The sequence below is a fragment of the Hippopotamus amphibius genome, chromosome 13 (assembly GCF_030028045.1).
Source record: "Hippopotamus amphibius kiboko isolate mHipAmp2 chromosome 13, mHipAmp2.hap2, whole genome shotgun sequence".
NCBI classification, from domain to species: Eukaryota; Metazoa; Chordata; class Mammalia; order Artiodactyla; family Hippopotamidae; genus Hippopotamus; species Hippopotamus amphibius.
This window is the reverse complement of record NC_080198.1, coordinates 84677297-84701369: the sequence shown is the minus strand read 5'-3', so window position 1 is coordinate 84701369 and position 24073 is coordinate 84677297. Positions and strand designations below refer to the sequence as shown.

The 24073-nt window shown below is 40.3% G+C and overlaps 1 protein-coding gene across 3 annotated transcripts in view; it reads left to right on the top strand.

The window, feature by feature from the left end:
- Window positions 1-24073, top strand: part of EGF (epidermal growth factor) — a 101074-nt gene that overhangs the window by 14261 nt on the left and 62740 nt on the right. For all 3 annotated transcript variants that reach the window (XM_057706239.1, XM_057706237.1, XM_057706238.1), the window contains exons 2-5: window positions 8591-8790; window positions 10859-11040; window positions 11453-11680; window positions 13658-13860. In XM_057706239.1, coding sequence (XP_057562222.1) covers window positions 8591-8790; window positions 10859-11040; window positions 11453-11680; window positions 13658-13860 — 813 coding nt within the window. The remainder of the gene's footprint in view (window positions 1-8590; window positions 8791-10858; window positions 11041-11452; window positions 11681-13657; window positions 13861-24073) is intronic.

Sequence of the window (24073 nt, the reverse complement as noted above, 5' to 3'; positions counted from 1 at the left end):
AAAAAGGTATAATGAGCTGTGGTATTAGCTGAGTGATAGACACATAAGTTAATGCAACAGGCTAGAAAGTCCAGAAATAGACTTACATAAATATGGTCATATTTTGACAAAGGTGCAAAAGCAATTCAATAGAGAAAGGATAGTCTTTTCAACACACAGTGTTGGAGCAATTAGACAGCTACAAGCAAAATTATGAACCTCAACCTAAACTGCACACCTTATACAAAGATTAACTCAAAATGGATTATAGATCTAAATTCAAGATGTAAAAGTTTAAAGCTTTTAGAAGAAAACATGGAAATCTTTATGTCCTGGAGTTGAGTTCTTAGAAATGACACCAAAAGCATGATATACAAAGGAAAAAAATTATAAATTGTACCAAATCAAAATTAAAACTTTCACTCTGCCACAGGCAATGTCAAGAGAATGAGAACACACGCTGTGTACTGGAAGAAAACATTTGCAAAGCATGTATCTGACAAAGGACTTGTATCCAACACATATTTTTTAAAAACCCTTTCCAATGCAATAATAAGAAAATAACCTAGTTTAAAATGGGCAAAGGATTTAAACAAATATATTCACCAAAGGGATATAAGGATGGTAAATAAATCCATGAAAAGTTGTTCACCATCGTTCACTGTTTTATGCATATGGCTCCCACATATATCTGTCTTAAATTCCTGGAACTTGTGAATGTGACCTTACATGGCAAAAGGGACTTCATAAATGTGATCTTGAGATGGGGTGATTATCATGGATTATCTAGGTGGACCCTAAATATACTCACCAGCATCCTGACGAGAGGGAGGCCAGACTGTCAAAGAAGAAAGAAGACAATGGAAGAAGAGAGACGTTTGAAGCTGATATATTGCTGGCTTTGAAGATGGAGAAAGGGGCCGTGAATCAAGGAAGGCAGGAAATACCTTATATATGGGATGCAATATATTATAGAATTAGACATAAAAATATCCAGGTGATGTAATTGTAGGAATCCATTGGAAGAGACTCATTTTCTAATTAGATCCTAGAACATGGATGGATGCAGAGAATCCAGGCTTTTTGTCAGCTGCCTAGAACAGTGTTTCCTGAAGCGGGCTCCTTGATGGAGCTAAACTGTAAGATGCTAAACAATAAGAGTCCCTGATGAATTCAGGTTGGTATAAGCAAGACGTTTAAAAGCTAAATCTGTGATCAGAAAGACATGGCTTTAAATTCCCAGCTGGTTACGTATTAGACATGTGACTTGTGGCAAGTTAACGGCTCTAAACTTGAGTTTCTTCTTCTTGTAAAATGAAGATGCTGAGAGCACCTACCTCCTAATGCTACCCAATTAAATCAAATAATGCATTTAGTGTGCTACCCCATAGATAACACTCAAGATGTTGGCTGTTACTATTCTGATGGTATTCACCCCCTACCTTCTTGGAGAATCAAAGTGTAGGATAGCACGTTAAGGACTCTGAGCAGCTCTGTTGAAAAGAGCAAGTTTAGTTCTGTAGAACTCACTAGCCTCACTTACTATCCTGATGACCTGGTCGTGGATCCTCTTTAGCTTGATAATAAGAATGTGGTTGAGGGTCAGGAAGGGCCAACTTTTTGCTCCAAATGATGCATTTCTACCACCATGCAGGGACTAGAGTGGCAATCTTCACATTTTTTCAGCTTCCTTACAGAATTAAGATTTTGTAACCTAGCAGGACCCTATGTGGGCCTTCCCGTGACAGACCCCTCCCCCCACATCCTCTGCTTCAGCTCCTCTCTGTAGGACCTATATAACAGTATCTGATACTGAGTTGTTTTACAGATGCTAAAACCACCACCAAGTGAAAGAAATGAACCACTTGATGACCATGAGCACGTAGCCCCCATACCTACTGGCACCTAAGGATTGATTTTGTTAACCCCTCTGACACCGCCCTGTCCTTTCCATCAACCAGTCAGAGAATTGTGCGTGAGCTGATCGCTTACCATGGGACGCCCCTCCCTCATCTTCCCTTTAAAAGTGCTTTGCTGAAACCCATGGGGAGCTCGGGCTTTTTGAGCGGTGGCTGTCCCGGGCTCCTCATCTGGCACCTTATAATAAATGCTGCACCTTCCTTCGCGACAACCTGGGGTCAGTAGATTGGCTTTACTGCACTCAGGCAAGCGGACCCAATTTTGGTTTAGTAACAATTTAAGTTCACATCTCCGGGCTCACCTTTCTAGATGTATTATTTCTTATTTAAAAAAAAATATTGAAGTATAGTTGATCTACAATGTTGTGTTAATTTCTGCTGTACAGCAAAGTGATTAAATTATACATATATATATATTTTCATGTTCTTTTCCATTATGGTTTATCACAGGATATTGAATATAGTTCCCTGTGCTACACAGTAGGACCTTGTTATCTATCCATCCTATATATAATAGTTTGCATCTGCCAACCCCAAACTCCCAGTCCTCCCCACGCCCCCACCCTTGGCAACCACAAGTCTGTTCTCTACATCTGTGAGTCTGTTTCTGTTTCGTAGATATGTTCATTTGTGTCGTATTTTAGATTCCACATATAAGTGATATCATATGGTAATTGTCTTTCTCTTTCTGATGTACTTTGCTTAGTATGATAATCTCTAGGTCCATCCATGTTGCTGCAAATGGCATGACTTCATTCTTTCTTATGGCTGAGTAATATTCCATTTTATCTATGTACCACGTCTTTATCCGTTCATCTGTGGATGGACATTTAGGTTTTTCCACGTCTTGGCTATCGTGAATAGTGCTGCTATGAACATAGGGGTGCATGTATCTTTTTGAATTATAGCCTCATGTGGATATATGCCCAGGAATGGGATTACTGGATCATATGGTAATTCTATTTTTAGTTTTTGGAGGAAGCTTCATACTGTTTTCCACAGTTGCTGCACCAACTTACGTTCCCACCAACAGTGTAGGAGGGTTCCCTTTTCTCTACACCCTCTCCAGCATTTGTTAGTTGTAGACTTTTTAATGATGGCCATTCTGACTGGTGTGAGGTGATACCTCATTGAAGTTTTGGTTTGCATTTCTCTAATAATTAGTGATGTCGAGCATCTTTTCATATGCTTTTTGGCCATCTGTATGTCTTTTTTGGAGAAATGTCTATTTAGATCTTCTGCCTGTTTTTTTAAAAATTAATTTATTTATTGGCTGTGTTGGGTCTTCATTGCTGCACACACGCTTTCTCTAGTTGTGGTGAGCAGGGGCTACTCTTCATTGTGGTATGCGGGCTTCTCATTGTGGTAGCTTTTCTTGTTGTGGAGCATGGGCTCTAGGCGTGTGGGCTTCAGTAGTTGTGGCACACAGGCTCAATAGTTGTGGCTCACAGGCTTAGTTGCTCCATGGCATGGGGATCTTCCCAGATCAGGGCTCGAACCCATGTCCCCTGCATTGGCAGGCAGATTCTTATCCACTGCACCACCAGGGAAGTGCCCTTCTGCCCGTTTTTTGATTGGGTTGTTTGTTTTTTTTTGTTATTGAGTTGTATGAGCTGTTTATATTCAATGTATTATTTCTGAGTCACCTAGCTTCTCTCTCACCTGTCCTGAATTTTGACCCTAATGAGTAAGCTGAGAAGAAAGCTCTGATTGCCCAAAAAGTAAATATGTGTCCTTTTAAGTCCTGTAATAAAAAAAAAAGAAGATGAGGATAGTCTTTTAGAGTGAAATCAAACTTTCTGCTCTTCATAAAAACCCAGATATTATTCAAGTCAGCCCCTTGGGAGGTAGGGCTAAATGACTCCTATTAGGAGCTTAGGTAGGGGCAGGTGAGGAGGTGTCAGGCTTTCTTACATCAGGGCCATCAGTTTAAATCTTCATTCTTTTCTCAAAGTGTCCTTGAATCCTGGCGGAGCTCTGTTTCCTCTTTTGTCCCGTGAGCCTTCTTCAGTCTGTTCCTAGATTCGGAGCAGGAAAACTGTGGTGGTGTTGGGGAGCGGCAGTGTTGGCCTGAGAAGACTAAGGTGTCCTGCCAATATGCTTGCCAGTATCCTTGATGTGTCAAGGCCCAAGAAGGCAGTCAATTTCCCTTCTCATTTACCTGTGGGGGGGGCCCCTCCCTCAGACTCAGAGCAGATGGTGAGGCGATGGTTGTGAAATATTCTGGTTCTGCCGCCCCTCACCCCCACTCCTTTCAATCAAAACCTGCTTTTTGTAATTGACCTCTGTGCTATAGAGGCCCCAGATCTTCAATGTGCTCCAAACATCTGGACTCCTTTCTAATTCCTGAAGATCCCCTGCTAATCCCCAGGTTGAGAAGTCAGAGGTTTGCTGTGACCTGTTTGCTGTCTTTGGGTTTGTCTCCCTTAGAAATGGTGTTTGATTTTCTATGCACTTCCCTCTCCCTGAACTGCACCCAAAATAAACGCCGTAGGTTTTGACCTGGGAAAGTTTAGCTGTTCAAACATGCACACCTGCTGACAAATCCACAGATTGTACCGCACACCCGTGTTTATAGTCTTTGACAGGTCTGAAAAATACTAACTTATTTATCATTTCCAGCGTAGTACAGACTAATGACTATTCCACCAGGCCTAATTCTCAAAGTGTTTAACTTCCTTTTAAATCATATTACAATTCATTTTCACAAATACTCAGTCCAGGCCCTGGTTTACACAATGTGATGCTGACAGTGTAGGAGTGGTGTTTTGAGGGAAGTGGAATTAAAATCAGGTACATAAGTAAAATGAAGATTGTAACGTGTTGACATGACCACCCAGAGCAAGTCAAGAAAGAGCACTATTTTGGGAGGTTCTAATTTCAACTCCACCACCAACTGTTGGTGGGACTTTGGGAAGCGTCATTGAATTTCCTCATCTGAACTAGATCTAGGATTTCCAAATTCACCAAGGTATAAGAATCACCTGGATTATCTATTCAAAAAACAGATTCCCAGTCCTCAGCCCAGCCTTACTGAATTGGAATCTCCAGGGAAGGGATATGCAAAAGATAAACACACACACACACACACACACACACACACACACACACGCCGGGATCAACTCGGCGACTCGAGGTGAGTGACGGGTGCCGCAAGCTTGAAGAACACACAGACACAGACTGAAGAGAAAGATGGGACCGGGGGACTCAAGACCTCTAGGATCAAGAGCCTCGCTGATTGATCCCACGTTGCTTTTATTGAGTTCTCGGCATAGCCTAAGGGTCTGACACTCCCAGGTTAATCCCATAAACAATCAAAGGCCTCACATGACTGGGGGCAATGATCTTTGTTTGCCTCCTGGGTCCTGATTTGAGCAGGGTGTGGATTTGAGCTGGGCGTGGCATGGGTTTGAGCTGGGCGTGGAGAGCAAAGCAGCCCTGGGGGCAGGAGACCTCTCTCAGAAGGATTAAGGGTCTGTGCCCCACCCGTGTTGGCCCCTCTGCGACTGTGCCTGTCTTAGGTTGTTCCTCCCTTGAGGAATCTTACCCGTCTCTGGCTAACCAGTCATCCTCCAGGGCCAAACACAGTGATATAAGGAAGGTTCTATGCACCACCCCTGTTGGCCCCTCTGCGGCTGTGCCTGTCTTAGGTTGTTCCTCCTCTGAGGAATCTTACCCGTCTTTGGCTAACCAGCCATCCCTCAGGACCAAACAGGGTGATATTAGTCTCCACGCCCCGCACCCTCAGCTCCTCCACTGCTCAAGCAGGACATTCTGAATCCCATCGCTCGGCCCACATACTTCAACATTTTCAAGGTTTCAAAAAGGTTCCCGAATGTCTTCCCACACACACACAGGACCCTGTGTGGTTCTATTGAATAAACAATTTTGGGAAACACTGAACAAGGTAATGTCTAGGGTCTTCTAGTTCTGACAGCTGTGATAAAACAGTGGATGCTGGGATTCACCCGTGAGTGAGAAAAATCTGAAGATAAAATTTATTCGTTATTCATATTTAGTCTTTTCATAAATATTTGTTTTTTGAAAAGCTATTGAAGTTCATGCTGGTGATTTGTGTTTTACGGATCTAAGGGTTTTTCAGATTTATTTTTTCTCTTTGATTCATTGACTATAACATCTGGCCTATCTAGCCCATGGTGTTATATTAAGGATAAATGAGATCAGGATGTGAAAGTTTGTTATTATTATTGTTGTTGTTAGTAAAATAACTACCATAGGATAGATTCTGCTTTTATTAATCTGATAGATCTGCTAGTGTCTATGGTTTTGTTCCTATTGGTAAAAAGCCCAGACAAATTAAAAAAAATACAATTATTTCTTCATTAATGTATTGATTTATGAAAAAATTTTGAGTACTTACTATGTACAAAGCATTATGCTATGTTCTATCTAAAATGTTTAGAGTGCCTTTCCTTTCTCCTTTTTTTTTTTTTTAACCTGGAAACTTCCTAGTTAGTAGTACTTTGGGACGAATCAAATGTTTTATCAATCTCATCAATGTATCAATGCATCATAGAATTAAAAATACCCGTTGACACATTTATTCAGTTGACATAGAATGCATGATACACGTTTCAAAGAGAGGACACCTGACAATAAATGCATAGGCCCACAGCAATCTGTGGCCCACACATTAGTAGCTGTCTATTTTTGTTTTTTGTTTTAAAGAATTTTATTGAGATATAATTGACAAACAATAAACTGCATATATTTAAAGTGTACAGTTTGATATATTTTTTCTAGTAGCCGTCTGTTTAGGGTGTCTTTTCCTATGCCTTCTTTTTCTCCGTGATACATTGCTATAGAAGAAATGAGTTATATCGACATTCTAGTCCACAGGTTCAGACCTGCACAGTGGTACAACCCTATGTAGTGGGAATAAGCAATGGCAAATCGTATTTGTGTAGTGCTTCACAAACAGTGAAATACTTTCATACCTATGGTTTCATTTTATTTCCCCAACAGTCCTCTGACATGGGCCGGGAATGTCCTGTGAGATGCCCAAAGAAACTAGTGGAGCCAGGACTGGAAAGCAGGCCTCCTGGCTCTCAGTTTAATGCCCTTTCCATTTCTCCTGTGATACCTCTGATCTATAACTAGAATAGCAGTGGAGAATGGGCTCTCCTACATATCTCTGCCAGGGGTCTTGTGCTGTGGATAAGATAGGGGAAGTGATTTAAGCCCATTCTCTTAGACATGCATGCTGGTACCTATTTCAAACTCTCATGATCTTACACTTCTCCCTTCCTCTTGTGTCTCTATTCCACTATAGTCTCTAAACTGGAGCTAATATTTTCTGACTCTAGAACATAATCCCTGAGTAAGAAGATGTTAATCATCATCATTTGAAATCCTTAGAACAGTAAACACATTTGTTATGTCACATTAAGTTATTAAGTTTTAATATTAAAACAGAATGGAGTCAGCCCAGCAGGGCAGTGAGAATATGTTGGAATTCTTCTCCAATCCCTCACTCATCTCAGTCGTTAACTGGTATAGTTATCTAAAGGCAGAGTGGCTGAAGCCTCCTCACCTACAGTCAGGAAATACCAAGGAAACTAACCCTTGCTAACCGTGGCTGCAGGGGATGACACGGTCCCCTGACATTGTGTTGGAGCATCAGAGGCAAGCTCTGCGTGGAGTCAGCCAGTAATTCATACTGAGATTTCCAAAGAGAGGCATCAGGTCCCCAAGCAGGTGCTGAGTACTTGGGAGTCACAGGGGGTAGATGGTCATCACCTGGAACAGGACAGGACCCCAGGTATAGGGGTTAGGATACAGGGCAAGGCCTTGTAGGAATCAAGAGATCCAATGAGGTCCACTACTCAAATTTGGCAGATAAAAATATAGGGCACTCAGTTACTTGAATTTTGAATTTCAGGTAAACAGTGAATAATTTTTTAGGGTAAAGGATGTCCCATGCAAAACATATGCAATTCAGATTTAATTGGGAGTCCTAAATTTTATGTGGCAATGTTAACAGGGACAGAACATTTCAGAGCGTTCATGGATAACATTTCAATTTTTCCTGCCTCCACTTGAGACCTCTAGGTTTCACCATGTTCTTTGTCAGTAACTTGGAGGCTCTGTTCATAAGGTAAGACTAGAGGAGGGAGAGCCATTTCCCAAATGGTAATATCTGAAATTTTACTTCCAGTTTACACAGTGAAACTTGGCATTCATACAGACCCTCTCTACAATAGAATACAATAGGTAGTTTCTTTTTGAACATAAAATAACTTTATTAAGCTAAAAAGTCTTTCTCTTCAAATAGTTCTTTTTTTTCATAATTTGGCAATGTTCATTTCTGACAATCAATTTGTGGAGAAAATGACTTACAAAATTAATTGTAAACATCCAAAGGAACTCTTTATTACCTAAACAATGGTATTTATTTAAAATACAAAAGCAGGACTTAAAAATGAATTCTGGGGACTTCTCTGGTGGTCCAGTGGTTAAGACTCCCAGCTCCCAATGGAGGGGGCATGGATTTGATCCCTGGTTGGAGAACTAAGATCCCACATGTTGTGCTGTGTGGTGCAGCCAAAAGGTTAAAAAAAAAAATTAAAAAGTTAATTCTGCTTGTGCTGTTTGTCAAGGGGAAGTATTTTGTTTAAATCAGATAAAATGTCATTGAAAATATACCGTTTGGTTTCTTTCTTCCCATGCAGGTCCTGCACCCTTCTTAATTTTCTCCCATGGAAACAGTATCTTTAGGATTGACTTGGAAGGAACTAATCATAAGCAGTTGGTGGCAGATGCTGGCATATCAGTGATCACGGATTTTTATTACAATGGAGAAAGAATCTATTGGGTTGATCTAGAAAGACAACTTTTGCAAAGAGCTTTTCTGAATGGGACAAGGCCAGAGGTAAAGTACCATTTCCCGTGGCATTTGAGGGATTTTTGAACAAGCTGTCAGATATGATATAGCAAATTCGTAACATATAGGTACATGAAAATTACATTACAATGCAAATACGTGTCTGGCATATGTAGGTATTTACTTAATCTGCATCTGTGGTATTCTGTTATTGAACAAGCCCATGCATGTGGCATTGATATTCAGAAGCCCCCAACAGGAGAAAGTGAGGATGTCAATGTAATTTTGAAAAGATGTAAGTTTATTGAGCCAGATCACCATTTTATGGTTAAAACAGATTATTTACATGACTATTTTCTACTCCACTGGTTCTCAGCTGGCAGCAGTTTTGCCCCTCAGGGGACATTTGGCAATGTTGAGAAATATTTTGGTTGTCGCAACTGGATTGAGAAGAAGAGAAGATGTGGTATTGGCATCTAGAGGCCAGGGATGCTGCTGACCATCCTCTAACACGTAGGACAGTCCCCACAGCAGAGAATTGTCAGGCCCCAAACGTCAGTCGTGCTGAGGTTGAGAAACCCTGTTTGATCAAATCTCTGTCATGGGTTTTTGCACCTGATATTTAGGAAGAAAATCTTTTTTCTTTGTATTCTCAAGGTGTTTGCACTCTGGGAAAAAAAAAATAATAAGGCATGTGATACATATAAAATATTTTGCTTCCATCACATACAAAAGATCTTTTATCTTTTTTCTTAATTACTAGAACCCTTAAATGAGTCCCAGCAGGAATGTTCTCTCCTGGGAGATGGATTTACAGAGAGCAGGTGGCCAGAGAAACCTTAAGCACTTATTCCCAACACAAAGTGCCCACTGTTTGTTTTTTGTTTTTTTAAACAAAACTTTCTCCCTCCAATTATTCTTAAAGCCTTCAATTAGGAACTAAATCTGTTTTATCACATCTCTAATACTTGCTAATCTCACTTTTAACAAAGATGGCTACTCATTACTCTCCAGCCATCTGTAGCCTAGTTTCAAAATCTTGAATTTAAGAATCTGGAGGGTTTCCTGTCAGAGAACAGGAAAAAGCATTAAATAGTTGTGAATTTGTGGCAAGTCATTAGGAAAGGATTGGCCTGAAGCCTAAAATCCACTAGTATTAGTCCCTGCCTTTGGTTAAAACATTGTTTATAAAGGACAACCATCAAAAGACAAACAATTTACCTGGGTGAACTAGTATATTAAGATATTAGCAACTGGTTAAATGGATGGGCTAGATTACTTTGTATAGGATATAGGAATAGCACAAACTCCTGAGACTATTTGATTTCTGCCCAACTCTGTGTTTGCTGATGTCACGTTGGTAGCTGAAAATCAGTGACTGTGGGAATATTTCCACAACAGAAATCTGCCATGGTACAAATCGGGACTCCCCACCCCACTCCCCGGCTCTCACCCTCCACCCACCTAGAGAGCTAGTTTACCTGCACACGCTGGAATTAGGAGATAACGGAGGTTTGGTTAACTTTTTATCACAAGAGAGCATAAAGAAAAGCCCTGCTATTCAAATCCTGGGGTCATAGCCAGAAGGCACTGAGGACCTGCAGAAAGGGAGGGACCTGGTGGAGGAGGAGGGGCCAGAAGAAAAGTGGGGGCCCTAATGTGAAATTAATCTACTTCATGCCCCTGTGCACAAACTCCAAGGGAATCTTGCCAGAATTTAGCAATGCTTGGAATTGGGTTCAGGTGAGAATCTTGAAAATTCCACCAGCAAATGAAATTGAATAACTTTAAGGTAGCATTGAAACCCCGCTGTTACTATAGTTGAAGTTCTTAATGCTTTACAGCTGATTTTCTAATTTCAATAAATATAGAATAAATTTTCATTTCAAAGCTGTGATATAAATACTATGCCCAGAAATATACACACGGCAGGATGAATATTGCTGCATCTGAACAATGGCACAGTATCTATGACTAGTAATTTTGTAATTTTAAGTAATTTGGGGAATGCATAAAAATGACAAGTACTTAGAATAAACTTCGATACATAACAATAAAAACAATTTTGTTGTGAATGGGGAAGTATTAATAACAATTTTAAAATTTGATTTTACAGAAAGTATGCGATATAGAGAAAAATGTTTCAGGAATGGCAATAAATTGGATCGATGAAGAACTTATTTGGTCAAATCAACAGGAAGGAATCATTACAGTAACAGATATGAAAGGAAACAATTCCCGTGTTCTCTTAAGCGCCTTAAAATATCCTGCAAATATAGCAGTTGATCCAGTAGAAAGGTAAATTCTGCTGGTTTTGGACATTGATATATATTTGAAAATCTGAAATTCATGGAATCATAACATTCTGACTTAAAGGGACCTCCTGATTGAGACAAGGCTCTCTTTTATGGTGCACAAACACCATTTTCAGTAGGGCATATGCCTGGATTTGAACTGAGACCGGCTTGCTCTCCCAATAGCACTCTTGACTACCGTGGTTTCCTGCTAGAGAAGCGTAATTCTCCTTCTAACTCGAAATCACATGGAATTGCCATAACAGGGCAGTAAATATTTGTTGAATTGAATTTTCATTCAAAATAGTCAAACTCATCCTGTGCAGACATCTGGGGACTACTGAAACACTGAGAGAGTTGGCCATTTCAGTGACCTTACATTCAATTATGTGTCTACGTGATGTGTTTGCCCTCAGGTTTATGTTTTGGTCTTCAGAGGTGGCGGGCAGCCTTCACAGAGCAGATCTCAGTGGTGTGGAAGTGAAGCTTCTGTTAGAGACATCAGAGAAAATAGCAGCTGTGTCATTGGATGTACTTGATAAACGGCTCTTTTGGATTCAGTACCATAGAGAAGGAAGCAATTCTCATATTTGTTCCTGTGACTATGATGGAGGGTCTGTCCATTTTAGCAAACCTCTCACACGGTAAGTTTTGCTTTTGGTATAAAATAATACAATTGCCATTTGAAGTTTGTGTGATAAATGAATTTTTTTTTTGTCAGCTAAATTGGTGTAGTGGTTAAGCACAGATTTTGGAGTTTGAAAGACTTGAGTTTAAGTCTCAGATTTACTATTTTTTTTTAAGCTCTTTATTGGACTATAATTGCTTTACACTGTTGTGCCGGTTTTTGCTGTACAACAAAGTGAATCAGCTGCATTTATACATATATCTCCATATCCCCTCCCTCCCACGACTACCTTCCCTATCCCAGCCCTCTAAGTCATCACCCATCATCGAGTTGATCTCCCTGTGTTATGCAGCAGCTTCCCACTAGCTATCTATTTTACATTTGGTAGTGCATATATGTCAACGATGCTCTCTCACTTTGTCCCGGCTTCCCCTTTGCCCCCACCCCCCGCCCCATGTCCTCAAGTCCGTTCTCTACGTCAGATTTACTATTTATTAGATGAGTGACTTGGGCAAGTCACATGACTTCTCTCATCCTCTGTTTCCTTTAATGTGGGTGCTGGAGGACTGAGCGAATGAAGAGGGCTCACCAAACTGAGAAGGCATCTTGAGACTGAAAAACAAGGCAGGCAGCTCTGTAGAATCAATGGATCCGTATATTATAGGGTAGCTTGCTCACAGGGTGGGTTTGGGCAGACAACGTTCCGGAAGCATTTGCAGCTGCACTCTACACTGCCAAGGAGCCACTGAGACCATTGCACAGTTAACTGAGGATATGGGGGTATGTGCTTGGAAACGGGACATGCGTTCCTCAGTGAGATTTATGAAGGGGTGACTAGCCTTGCGGGCGCTGGAAATGTGTCAGTGAAGGTCTTCATCATTTTACGGGAACTCAGAGCATAGAGGCCACCCGATCCTAATGATTATTAAATAATATCTATTAATTACAAAGTCCTTGACAACAGAGAAGTTATTGGCTGCACAGTACAGTCCTGGGTGGGGTCCGTGGAAGGACAGGGGGAAGCGTATGGGCCCAGGATGTGTGGCATCAGTTACGCTGACAGCCATACAGTGGGGATGATGATAGGACCTATTTCTTGAGGTTATTGTGAAGATTAAGGAAAGAAACACAAATAAAAATAATTAACAGAGTGTTTGGTATATAATACATTTTCACACGCTGGTTATAGCTATTGTTTTTGAAATTATTGTATCATATGTTTTGTGACGCGTCTGTCTTTCATTTGATTTGCTCTCTTACCAGCAACTGACTCCAGCTGTGGTGAGAGGTAGCAATTAGGTGTGAGAAGTTGACAAAACCAGAAATCCACTCTTATGCTGTTATTATTTTTTTCCCTATTTTATTTTCACCACACTTATATGCTGAATAACAAATGAATGAGACAATGGGTCTGGAGCTAAAAATCATATCCTATTAATTCAGATTGTGGCTACATAAATAAAAATGTAAACTTAATGTCTGTTTCTAACCCTGAATGAGAAACAATTGAAAACGTAGGTGGGGGACTTCCCTGGTAGCACAGTGGTTAAGAATCCGCCTGCCAATGCAGGGGACATGGGTTTGATCCCTGGTCCAGGAAGCTCCCACATGCCGCAGAGCAACTAAGTCCGTGCGCCACAACTACTGAGCCTGCGCTCTAGAGCCAGTGAGCCACAACTAATGAGCCCACGCTCTGCAATAACTGAAGCCTGCATGCCTAGAGCCCGTGCTCTGCAACAAGAGAAGCCACCACAATGAGAAGCCTGCACACCACAGTGAAGAGTAGCCCCTGCTTTGTCACAACTAGAGAAAGCCCGTGAGCTGCTAGCAATGAAGACCCAACACAATCAATAAAAACAAACAAACAAATAAATTTATATATATAAAAAAAGAAAATGTAGGTGATTAAAATTCAGACAAGTTGAAGTGCAACTTTAGTAAGCTCAGGAAGAAATGTTCTGCCATTCTTTATGTGTTTTTCCTGTTGTTTTAGGCACAATTTGTTTGCAATGTCCCTTTTTGGTGATCGTATCTTCTATTCAACATGGAAAAAGAAGACAATTTGGATAGCTAACAAGCACACTGGGAAGGATATGGTTAAAATTAACCTCAATCCATCATTTGTACCACCTGGTGGAATGAAAGTAGTGCATCCACTCGTACAGCCCAAGGCAGAGGGTGATGCTTGGGCATCTGGTGAGTCATCTTTGATCTCAATTAGGGTCTGGCATAGTCCCCACCTGCCTACTTGCTTGAGATAGGTACTTAGGAATCATCCTTGATTTCTCCCATTGCCTCACCCTCAATTTCCAATATACGGCCAAATCCTTTCCATTCTACCTCCCAAATACATCTCAAATGTCCACTTTTCTCTTCTACTGCCACCACCATTGTCTAAACAGCCAGATATCTTGTCTGGCCTATTGCAGCAGCCACTTAATTAATCTTTCAGTTTTCTCCACCTGCCTTTAAATAGTAAATCTGATCTATTAACTCCCCTGCTTAAAATCCTTCAAAAGCTTTCCTTTGCATTTAGATTGAAATTAATCATTTTACCAGATTTATCAATATTTGACCAACCTGATCCAATATCCTCTCCTCCTCCCCTCCCTGGACTCTAGCACAAGTCTTCCTGTAGTTCCTCAGACATGCCAAGCTCCTTCATGCCTTTGGTTTTTTTGCAGTCACACTTCTCTCTGCCTAGACTTCTCTTCAGTTCTGAACTTAACTGTCATGTCCTTAGATAGGCATTCTCTGGTCATCCAAGCAAAGTAGGCCCCTTCACCTCCTATCTTTCTCTTGGTAGACTTTCACTGAACTCATCAAATGTGTAATTACATATCACTTTGCTTTCTTTCTTTTTTTTTTTACAATGGTGAAATTTTATTTTGAAAAAAAATTGCTTTAAAAAAATATACAGGAAATATAATTAAAGATATGAAAGCAGGCAATGAACCTAATCAAAGAACACAGTGTCTTAGTAAAAGTCAATAGCTGGGGCCGAAATTGCTATTCTAAGGTTGCCAGAGAAACTGAAAATGGCTTACAAATTGCTGTACTCAGGATATGAAACAGTACAAGCAATGCCTTTGCAATATTCCCTGCGATAAATTAAATCAGTTTTCATTGTTCCTTGGATATCTGGATATATAAGGAACATTTAGTTGTGCCAAGTCAACCTGATTTAAGTTAAATTATGATCTAGAAGAGAAACATTTTAATTATTCTTCATATTTTTAGAAGATTTATATTCAAATCCACCTTGTGATACAGAGTACTTCTTGTTTCATAGTATTATTTCAAAGTCCTTTAACTAAAAATAATGGCCATAATTCAAAATGACCAGAGAATGTGATCTGACATCAGTTCACTCTGTCATTCCATCGGGAACTTTAAAGACTGAAGTCTTTTTCACAGTTGCAGCTCTTCTTTTAACATCTTGAAATCTTTCACAAGCTTTTTGAAAATCAATCATTTCATTAACAAATTTTTCTTCACAGTGTCTTTTATATATTTCTTGAGCCCTCGAGTTCAGCAGTCTATTCTCTGTATCTGCATCCTTATTCTTGTCACTGAGTTCATCAGTACCATTTTTAGATTCCGTATATGTGAGTTAGCATACAATATTTGTCCTTCTCTTTCTGACTTACTTCACTCTGTATGACAGATTGTAGTTCTATCCACCTCATTACATATAGCTCCATCTCATCCCTTTTTATAGCTGAGTAATATTCCATTGTATATATATGCCACATCTTCTGTATCCATTCATTTGTTGATGGGCATTTCGGTTGCTTCCATGTCCTGGCTATTGTAAATAGTGCTGCAATAAACATTATGGTACAAGTTTCTTTTGGGATTATGGTTTTCTTTGGGTATATGCCCGGGAGTGGGATTACTGGATCATATGGTAGTTCTATTTGTAGTTTTTGAAGGAACCTCCAAATTGTTTTCCATAGTGGCTGTACCAACTTACATTCCCACCAACAGTGCAGGAGAGTTCCCTTTTCTCCACACCCTCTCCAACATTTGTGGTTTCCAGACTTTGTGATGATGGCCATTCTGTCTGGTGTGAGGTGATACCTCATTGTGCCTTTGACTTGCATTTCTCTGATGATGAGTGATGCTGAGCATCTTTTCATGTGTTTGTTGGCCATCTGTATGTCTTCTTTGGAGAAATGTCTATTTAGGTCTTCCGCCCATTTGTGGATTGGGTTATTTGCTTTTTTGGTATTAAGCTGCATGAGCTGCTTGTATATTTTGGAGGTTAATCCTTTGTCCGTTGTTTCATAGGCAATTATTTTTTCCCATTCTGAGGGTTGCCTTTTAGTCTTGTTTATGGTTTCTTTTGCTGTGCAAAAGCTTTTAAGTTTCATGAGGTCCCATTTGTTTATTCTTGATTTTATTTCCCTGATTCTAGGAAGTGGGTCAAAAAGGATGTTGCTTTGATGTATGTCATAGAGTGTTCTGCCTATGTTTTCCTCTAGGAGTTTGATAGTGTCTGGCCTTACATGTAGGTCTTTAATCCATTTGGAGTTTATTTTTGTGTATGGTGTTAGGAAGTGTTCTAATTTCATTCTTTTACATGTTGCTGTCCAATTTTCCCAGCACCACTTATTGAAGAGGCTGTCTTTTTTCCATTGTATACTCGTGCCTCCTTTGTCAAAGATAAGGTGCCCATGTGTGTTTGGGCTTACTTCTGAGTTCTCTATTCTATTCCATTGATCGTCCTTTCTATTTTTGTGCCAGTACCATACTGTCTTGATCACTATGGCCTTGTAGTATAGTTTGAAGTCAGGAAGCCTGATTCGACCAACTCCATTTTTCCTTCTCAAGATTGCTTTGGCTATTCGGGGTCTTTTGCGTTTCCATACAAATCGTAAGATTTCTTGCTCTAGTTCTGTGAAAAATGCCATTGGTAATTTGATCGGGATTGCATTGAATCTGTAAATTGCTTTGGGTAGTACAGTCATTTTCACGATGTTGATTCTTCCAATCCAGGAACATGGTATGTCCCTCCATCTGTTTGTGTCATCTTTGATTTCTTTCAGCAATGTCTTAAAGTTTTCTGCATACAGATCTTTTGCCTCCTTAGGCAGGTTTATTCCTAGGTATTTTATTCTTTTTGTTGCAATGGTGAATGGGAGAGTTTCCTTAATTTCTCTTTCTGCTCTTCCGTTGTTTGTGTATAGGAATGCAAGAGATTTCTGTGCATTAATTTTGTATCCTGCTACTTTGCTAAACTCATCAGTGAGTGCTAGCAGTTTTCTGGTAGAGTCTTTAGGGTTTTCTGTATATAATATCATGTCATCTGCAAAGAGTGACAATTTTCCTTCTTCTTTTCCAGTTTGGATTGCTTTTATTTCTTTTTCTTCTCTGATTGCTGTGGCTAAAACTTCCAAAACTATGTTGAATAATAGTGGTGAGAGTGGACACCCTTGTCTTGTTCCTGTTCTTAGAGGGAATTCTTCCAGTTTTTCCCCATTGAGAACGATGTTGGCTTTTGGTTTTTCATATATGGCTTTTATTATGTGGAGGTAATTTCTTTCTATGCCCATTTTCTGGAGAGCTTTTATCATAAATGGATGTTGAATTTTGTCAAAAGCTTTTTCTGCATCTATTGAAATGATCATATGGTTTTTATCCTTCAATTTGTTGATATGATGTATCACGTTGATTGATTTGTGTATATTAAAGAATCCTTGCATCCCAGGGATAAACCCTACTTGATCGTGGTGTATGATTTTTTTAATGTGCTGTTGCAATCTGTTAGCTAGTATTTTGTTGAGGATTTTTGCATCTATATTCATCAGTGATATTGGTCTGTAGTTTTCTTTTTTTGTGACATCTTTGCCTGGTTTTGGTATCAGGGTGATGGTGGCCTTGTAGAATGAGTTTGGGAGTGCTCCACCTTCTGCAATATTTTGGAAGAGTTTGAGAAGGATAGGTGTTAGCTCTTCTCGAAATGTTTGAAAGAATTCGCCCGTGAACCCATCTGGTCCTGGGCTTTTGTGTGTTGGGAGATTTTTAATCACTGCCTCAATTTCCGTACTTGTGATTGGTCTGTTCATGGTTTCTATTTCTTTCTGGTTCAGTCTTGGAAGATTGTATTTTTCTAAGAATGTATCCATTTCTTCCAGGTTATCCAATTGATTGGCATATAGTTGCTTGTAGTAGTCTCTCGTGATCTTTTGTATTTCTGAGGTGTCCGTTGTGACTTCTCCTTTTTCATTTCTAATTCTGTTGATTTGCATCTTCTCCCTTTTTTTCTTGATGAGTCTGGCTAATGGTTTATCCATTTTGTTAATCTTCTCAAAGAACCAGCTTTTAGTTTTATTTATTTTTCTTATGGTTTCTTTCCTTTCTTTTTCATTTATTTCTGCTCTGATCTTTATGATTTCTTTCCTTCTGCTCACTTTGGGCTTTCTTTGTTCTTCTTTCTCTAGTTGTTTGAGGTGTAAGGTTAGGTTGTTTATTCGATCATTTTCTTGTTTCTTAAGGTAGGACTGTATTGCTATAAACTTCCCTCTTAGAACTGCTTTTGCTGCATCCCATAGGTTTTGGGTTGTTGTGTTTTCGTTGTCATTTGTTTCTAGATATTTTTTGATTTCCTCTTTGATTTCTGTAGTGATTCCTTGGTTGTTTAAGAGTGAATTGTTTAGCCTCCATGTGTTTGTATTTTTTGCAGTTTTTTTCCTGTAATTGATATCTAGTCTCATGGCGTTGTGGTCTGAGAAGATGCTTGATATGATTTCAATTTTCTTGAATTTGCTGAGGTTTGATTTGTGACCCAAGATGTGATCTATCCTGGAAAATGTTCCGTGTGCACTTGAGAAGAAAGTGTAGTCTGTCGTTTTTGGATGGAATGTCCTATAAATATCAATTAAGTCGAGATGGTCTCATGTGTCATTTAAAGCTTGTGTGTCTTTATTTTCTGTTTGGATGATCTGTCCATTGATGTAAGTGGGGTGTTCAATCTCCTCCTATTATTGTGTTACTGTCGATGTCCCCTTTTATAGCTGTTAGCATTTGCCTTATGTATTGAGGTGCTCCTATGTTGGGTGCATAGATATTTACCATTGTGATATGTTCTTCTTGGATGGATCCCTTGATCATTATGTAGTGTCCTTCCTTGTCTCTTTTAATAGTCTTTACTTTCAAGTCTAATGTGTCTGATATGAGTATTGCTACTCCAGCTTTCTTTTGACTTCCATTTGCATGGAATATCTTTTTCCATCCCTTTACTTTCAGTCTATATGTATCCCTTGGTCTGAAGTGGGTTTCTTGTAGGCAGCATATAGAAGGGTCTTGTTTTTGTATCCATTCAGCCAGTCTGTGTCTTTTGGTTGGAGCATTTAATCCATTGACATTTAAAGTGATTATTGACATGTGTGTTCCAATGACCATTTTCTGAATTGTTTTGGGTTTGTATTTGTAGGTGTTTTCCTTTTCTTGTGTTTCCTACTTAGAGAAGTTCCTTTAGCACTTGTTGTAAGGCTGGTTTGGTGGTGCTGAATTCTCTTAACTTTTGCTTGTCTGGAAAGCTTTGGATTTCTCCCTCAAATCTGAATGAGATTCTTGCTGGGTAGAGTATTCTTGGCTGTAGGTTTCTCTCTTTCAGGACTTTCAGTATATCCTGCCATTCCCTTCTGGCCTGCAGAGTTTCTGTAGAAAGGTCAGCTGTTATCCTGATGGGTTTTCCCTTATATGTTGTTTGTTGCTTTTCTCTTGCTGCTTTTAATATTTTTTCTTTGTGTTTAATTGTCGTTAGTTTGATTAATATGTGTCTCGGTGTATTTCTCCTTGGGTTTATTCTGTATGGGACTCTCTGTGCTTCTTGGACTTGGTGAATTATTTCCTTTCCCATGTTGGGGAAGTTTTCCACTAGAACCTCTTCAAATATTTTCTCAGACCCTTTCTTGTTTTCTTCTTCTTCTGGGATGCCTATAATTCGAATGTTGGTACGTTTAAGGTTATCACTGAGGTTTCTGAGACTGTCTTCTAGTCTTTTTATTCTTTTTTTCTTTTTCCTGCTCTGTGGCAGTTATTTCCCCCATTCTATCTTCCAACTCACTTATTCGTTCTTCTGCCTCAGTCATTCTGCTGGTTATAGCATCTAGAGTATTTTTAATTTCAGTTATTTTGTTATCCATTGCTGTTTGTTTTTCTGAGTTCTTATGAACTGTTTCTTGTACTTTCTCTATTTTGTTATCGAGATTTTGTATCATTTTTACTATCATTACTCTAAATTCCTTTTCAGGCATTTTTCCTATTTCCCCCTCATTTATTTGGTCTTGTGGGTTTTTTTCCTGCTCCTTTGCCTGCATGGTGTTTCTTTGTTTCCTCATGGTTGTCCAAACTTTTGGGGTTGCTTGTCCTGGCGATAGAGGTGTTTATAGAAGACTGTCCAAGCCTCAGACTAATGTCCAAGTATTTGATTAAACGAATATTCAGTCTAGGAAACACATACATGTATAAGACACACAATTATTGAATCCGTTAGGACATAAGGCTCTAGAAAGACCTGACAGAACCCCAGTGTGCTATCAGATATTCAAAGAGAAACCCAGCAGAAATTGACAACTGAAACAGAACAAATCAGAGACAAAAGCAAAAGCAAACAAACAACAAATAACACCCTACACCTACAAACATCAATCCAGGGAGATTTTGTAAGCTAGGATCAAATATAGAAAAGAGCTGGAGTACCACCAGAGAGAATGGAGATTCTCAGAATGTAATTAGACAACTGTACTAAGAACTAAGATAAAGACAAAAGCCTAATATTAAATACCAAGGCAGTGCATCATCTGGAGAACAGAGCAAGGAGTCTGAGCAGACCGATAGTGTTGCTTATAAGTATGTTAAGATAAAATAAACTTAAAAAGGCTGGAAGAAAGGGGAACAGAAGAGCGTAATGTGGTTGGAAATATGCAAATAAAAAGAAAGGAATAGAAATGTATAAAAGATAGGGATGAAAAGAAAGTATGAGAGATATTTTGTCTGTACTACCAAAAACTTAGCTAGATATAGAAGTATATAAAAAGGCAAAAAAAAAAAAAAAATCCAGAACTGATCCCAGAATGGACCAGTTCAATAGGTATTGATACTACTATTTCTGTTTCCTTAGCATCTCAGCTGTAAGTGTCCTTCTCCTTGCCTTGGGTTTTTTTTTTTTGCGTTATTCTGTGACCGGCAGAGGTTCCTTTATTGTTCGTCTGTAAGCCTCGGTGTGTGGGGAGGGAGAGGGTACAATAGTGGCTCCTTCTCCTGGGAGTGAGTGAGCAGTGGCGCACTGTTTTTTCAGTCGGGCTTGGAGGTGCCTGTTGCAGAGGGCGCTGGTGGCTCAGGCGTAAACAGAAAGTCTTAGAGTTGGGCCTCTCTCGGGGTTTTTTTCTTTTTGATGCTGTTGTTGTTGTTTTTTTTTTTTTTTCTCTCGGCAGCCTCCCTGCTGCTGGCGTTGCAAGGGGTTTTAATCTAGCCCCGCCCGAGTGCCTGAGGGTGCTTGTTATCCCTGAGCGCCTTAGGTGGCCCGCAGGGCGTCTCTCCACTGCCTGTTGCAGAGGCACCGAAAGAGAGGGAGAGGTTACGCGCGCGGCTCCTCCCCCCCACCCGTGAGCCTGCAGCCTCCAGCCGCCATCATGGCCAGGCAGCTCTCAGGGACGGGCACTCCTCTCTGCGGACCTCCTCCCTCCTGTGCTCTCGGTCCGTCACCCTACCGGCAACAATGTTTCTCACCCTGAACCAGCTCTCCGGTTCCCACGCTCCCACTCCTGGACCCTCCGTTCAGCCGCGGATTGATGTCTCGGTCAGGGAACGCTGAGCTGCGCTGCGGACCCTCCGTATGTTTCTCACTCCCTCCCGTCTGCCACAGCTCTGCCGCTTCACCCTCTTTGAGCCCTCGTAGATGCCTCCCTACCGGCTATGTCGGGCTCCCCGCAGCCCTTTCTGGTGTCCGAGGCCGTCTGCTGGTGTTCAGCTGGTTCTCTGTGGGAATGACTGCGTCCTTCGGTGCATTCCCAATGCATCTGTGGAGAGGGATGCACTCCACGTCTCTCTTCTTCGCCGCCATCTTTTCTCTCTCTGCTTTCTTTTTGATTTTCTTCCCCCCTTGATTATATTTAAATGCCATGCATACAAGGACCATGTCTGATGGATGGGTGAATGGATGGATTGATGTAAACCATCCTATATTCAGGGTTATTTATTTGTAAAGAATTAGTAAAATGAGTGGATTAACTGAATCTAGTCATAGTCCCAAATTTCTACTTTCAAATGTAGTCTTCTGTAAATTCTGTTGGAGGAGGAGAGGGAACGAAACGTGTCCACTGAACTGAGGAGGCATCTTAAGACTGAAAAACAAGGCAGGCAGCTCCGTATAATCAATGGATTGTTTTATTATAGGGTAACTTACAGGGTGGGATCAGGATTGGGCAGACAACGATCTGGAAGCATTTGTAGCTGTACTCTGTACTGCCGAGGGGCCACTGGGACAATTTTATAGTTAACCTAGGGTATGGGAGTATGTGCTTGGAAACAGGATTTATGAATGGGTCACTAGACGCAGTGACATCAGGGAAGGTTTTCATCATTGTCTGGGGACTAACAGAATATAGAGGCTACCTAGTCCTTATGATTATTAACTCCGAAACCCTCGATGACAGAAAATTGATTCACTGCACAGCACAGTCCTGGGTAGGGTCAGCGGAAGGACAGGAGAAACTAAGGGCCCAAGACGGCATCAGTTACACTGACAGCCATACCAATTTCTTCGAAAACAAATTTTTTTTTTTAGGTAGGCTGTCTCAATATGGCTTATATACCACGTAAAGGATGTTATACTCACATCTGCCTTTATGTAAAAATTTTATTTCCAGAAGGCTTTAAAATTAATTTTATCTGCAACTAGCCTTGTGAGTTTCCAAAGCAAAGATGGAATTGTTTGTTTTCTCTTCTTCTGAACTATTGGATGCCACTAGGATTTGGTAATAATGTGGGACGTGGTAGGGACCATGAATCCCTCCCACACTTGGTGTATAAATGTGTTCGTAGCTTCCCTGGACGTAGCTCCTGAAGAGAGCCGTGGAGACTGGACAGGAGAACAGGTGTGAGATTGTCAAAGGGAGGTTAGAACCTAGGGGGAATTGACATTGTTGTGTCTTATATCCTCAGGCAGGTAACTGACAGTACAAATGGTTTCAACCTATTCCTTTAAACAATGAGATAGAAACTATAATTTAACTTGTGTAATGCCTATGCTTTCAAAGCAAGAAATGAGAGACTGCAAGGATAATTTCCTAGAGATGAAGCGTTTGTTCAGACAAGTTACATTTTTCAAAATTCACCTATTTGAATGTACAAAGCAAGAGTTGTGGCAAACAATTCAGCTGTGACTTGAGCACCACAGTGAAGAGCAACCACCAGGTGGCAAGACTATAAAATAGAAGGTGACCATATTCCACACATAAAGGCACTGAATCTGATATCCTGCCAGTTAGCTTACCTAGGAACTTTCGACTCACGCTCAAATACAGCTTATTGTCCAAGTGGTGATGTCACAATAAAATTAGCACCGACACCTACTATGAATAAGTGGTGACTGAGTCTCATTCACAGTAGTTATAGATCCTGTCATCACCACCATCGCCGTCTCTTACATTTATATGTAACCTCATAATTTCCAAAGTATTTTCTTGGGCATTCTCACGTTGGTTTATCACAGCAACATTGTGAGGCAGAAAGGTCCTCAATGATTGTACTCATTCCATAATTGAGAAATAGGAAGCCTAGAGAAGCAGAGTGACTTTTCCAGGATCACACAGCTTGTTAATGATGGATTTAGGAAAAAATTCCTCTCTGTCGGTTAAGCGTTCTTTCTACTGTAAATAGCTTGCTCTTTAGAGTCCTTCACTGTTACTCAGCCTCTTTGATAGGGAGTTCAGATAGGATATTCAAAGCGTGAATTTCAGAAGAAAATCTACACTGATTCACTATAGAACAGCTTTAAATAATGTGACAAATAAGAGAATTTGATTGGAAAGACAGTGCCAGCAGCAGAGCTACAGGCAAACAAATCTGGAATCTAGAAGGCAGTGGGCATTGGAGATACTGGCTTCAGTTATTGACCAAAGGATGGGCTTCGTGTGTGGTCCAAGTGCAAAGGACTTGAGATTTCAAGAGCACTATTACTTTAGCTATCATCAAATAGGTTTAAATTGTTTTAGTGCCATGTAGAGCAGAAATTCTTCACCTGGGATTTAGGGTCGTGAAGCCCTTGATTGTATATGTTAGATGAAAATATGCAGTTGTTCCCCCAGGGAGATGGTACCTAACTTCCATCAGGTTCTCAAAGTGCCTGATATCCTTCGCATTTAAAGATGTACTTCTCTGGAGGCTGGTTAATTCCTGC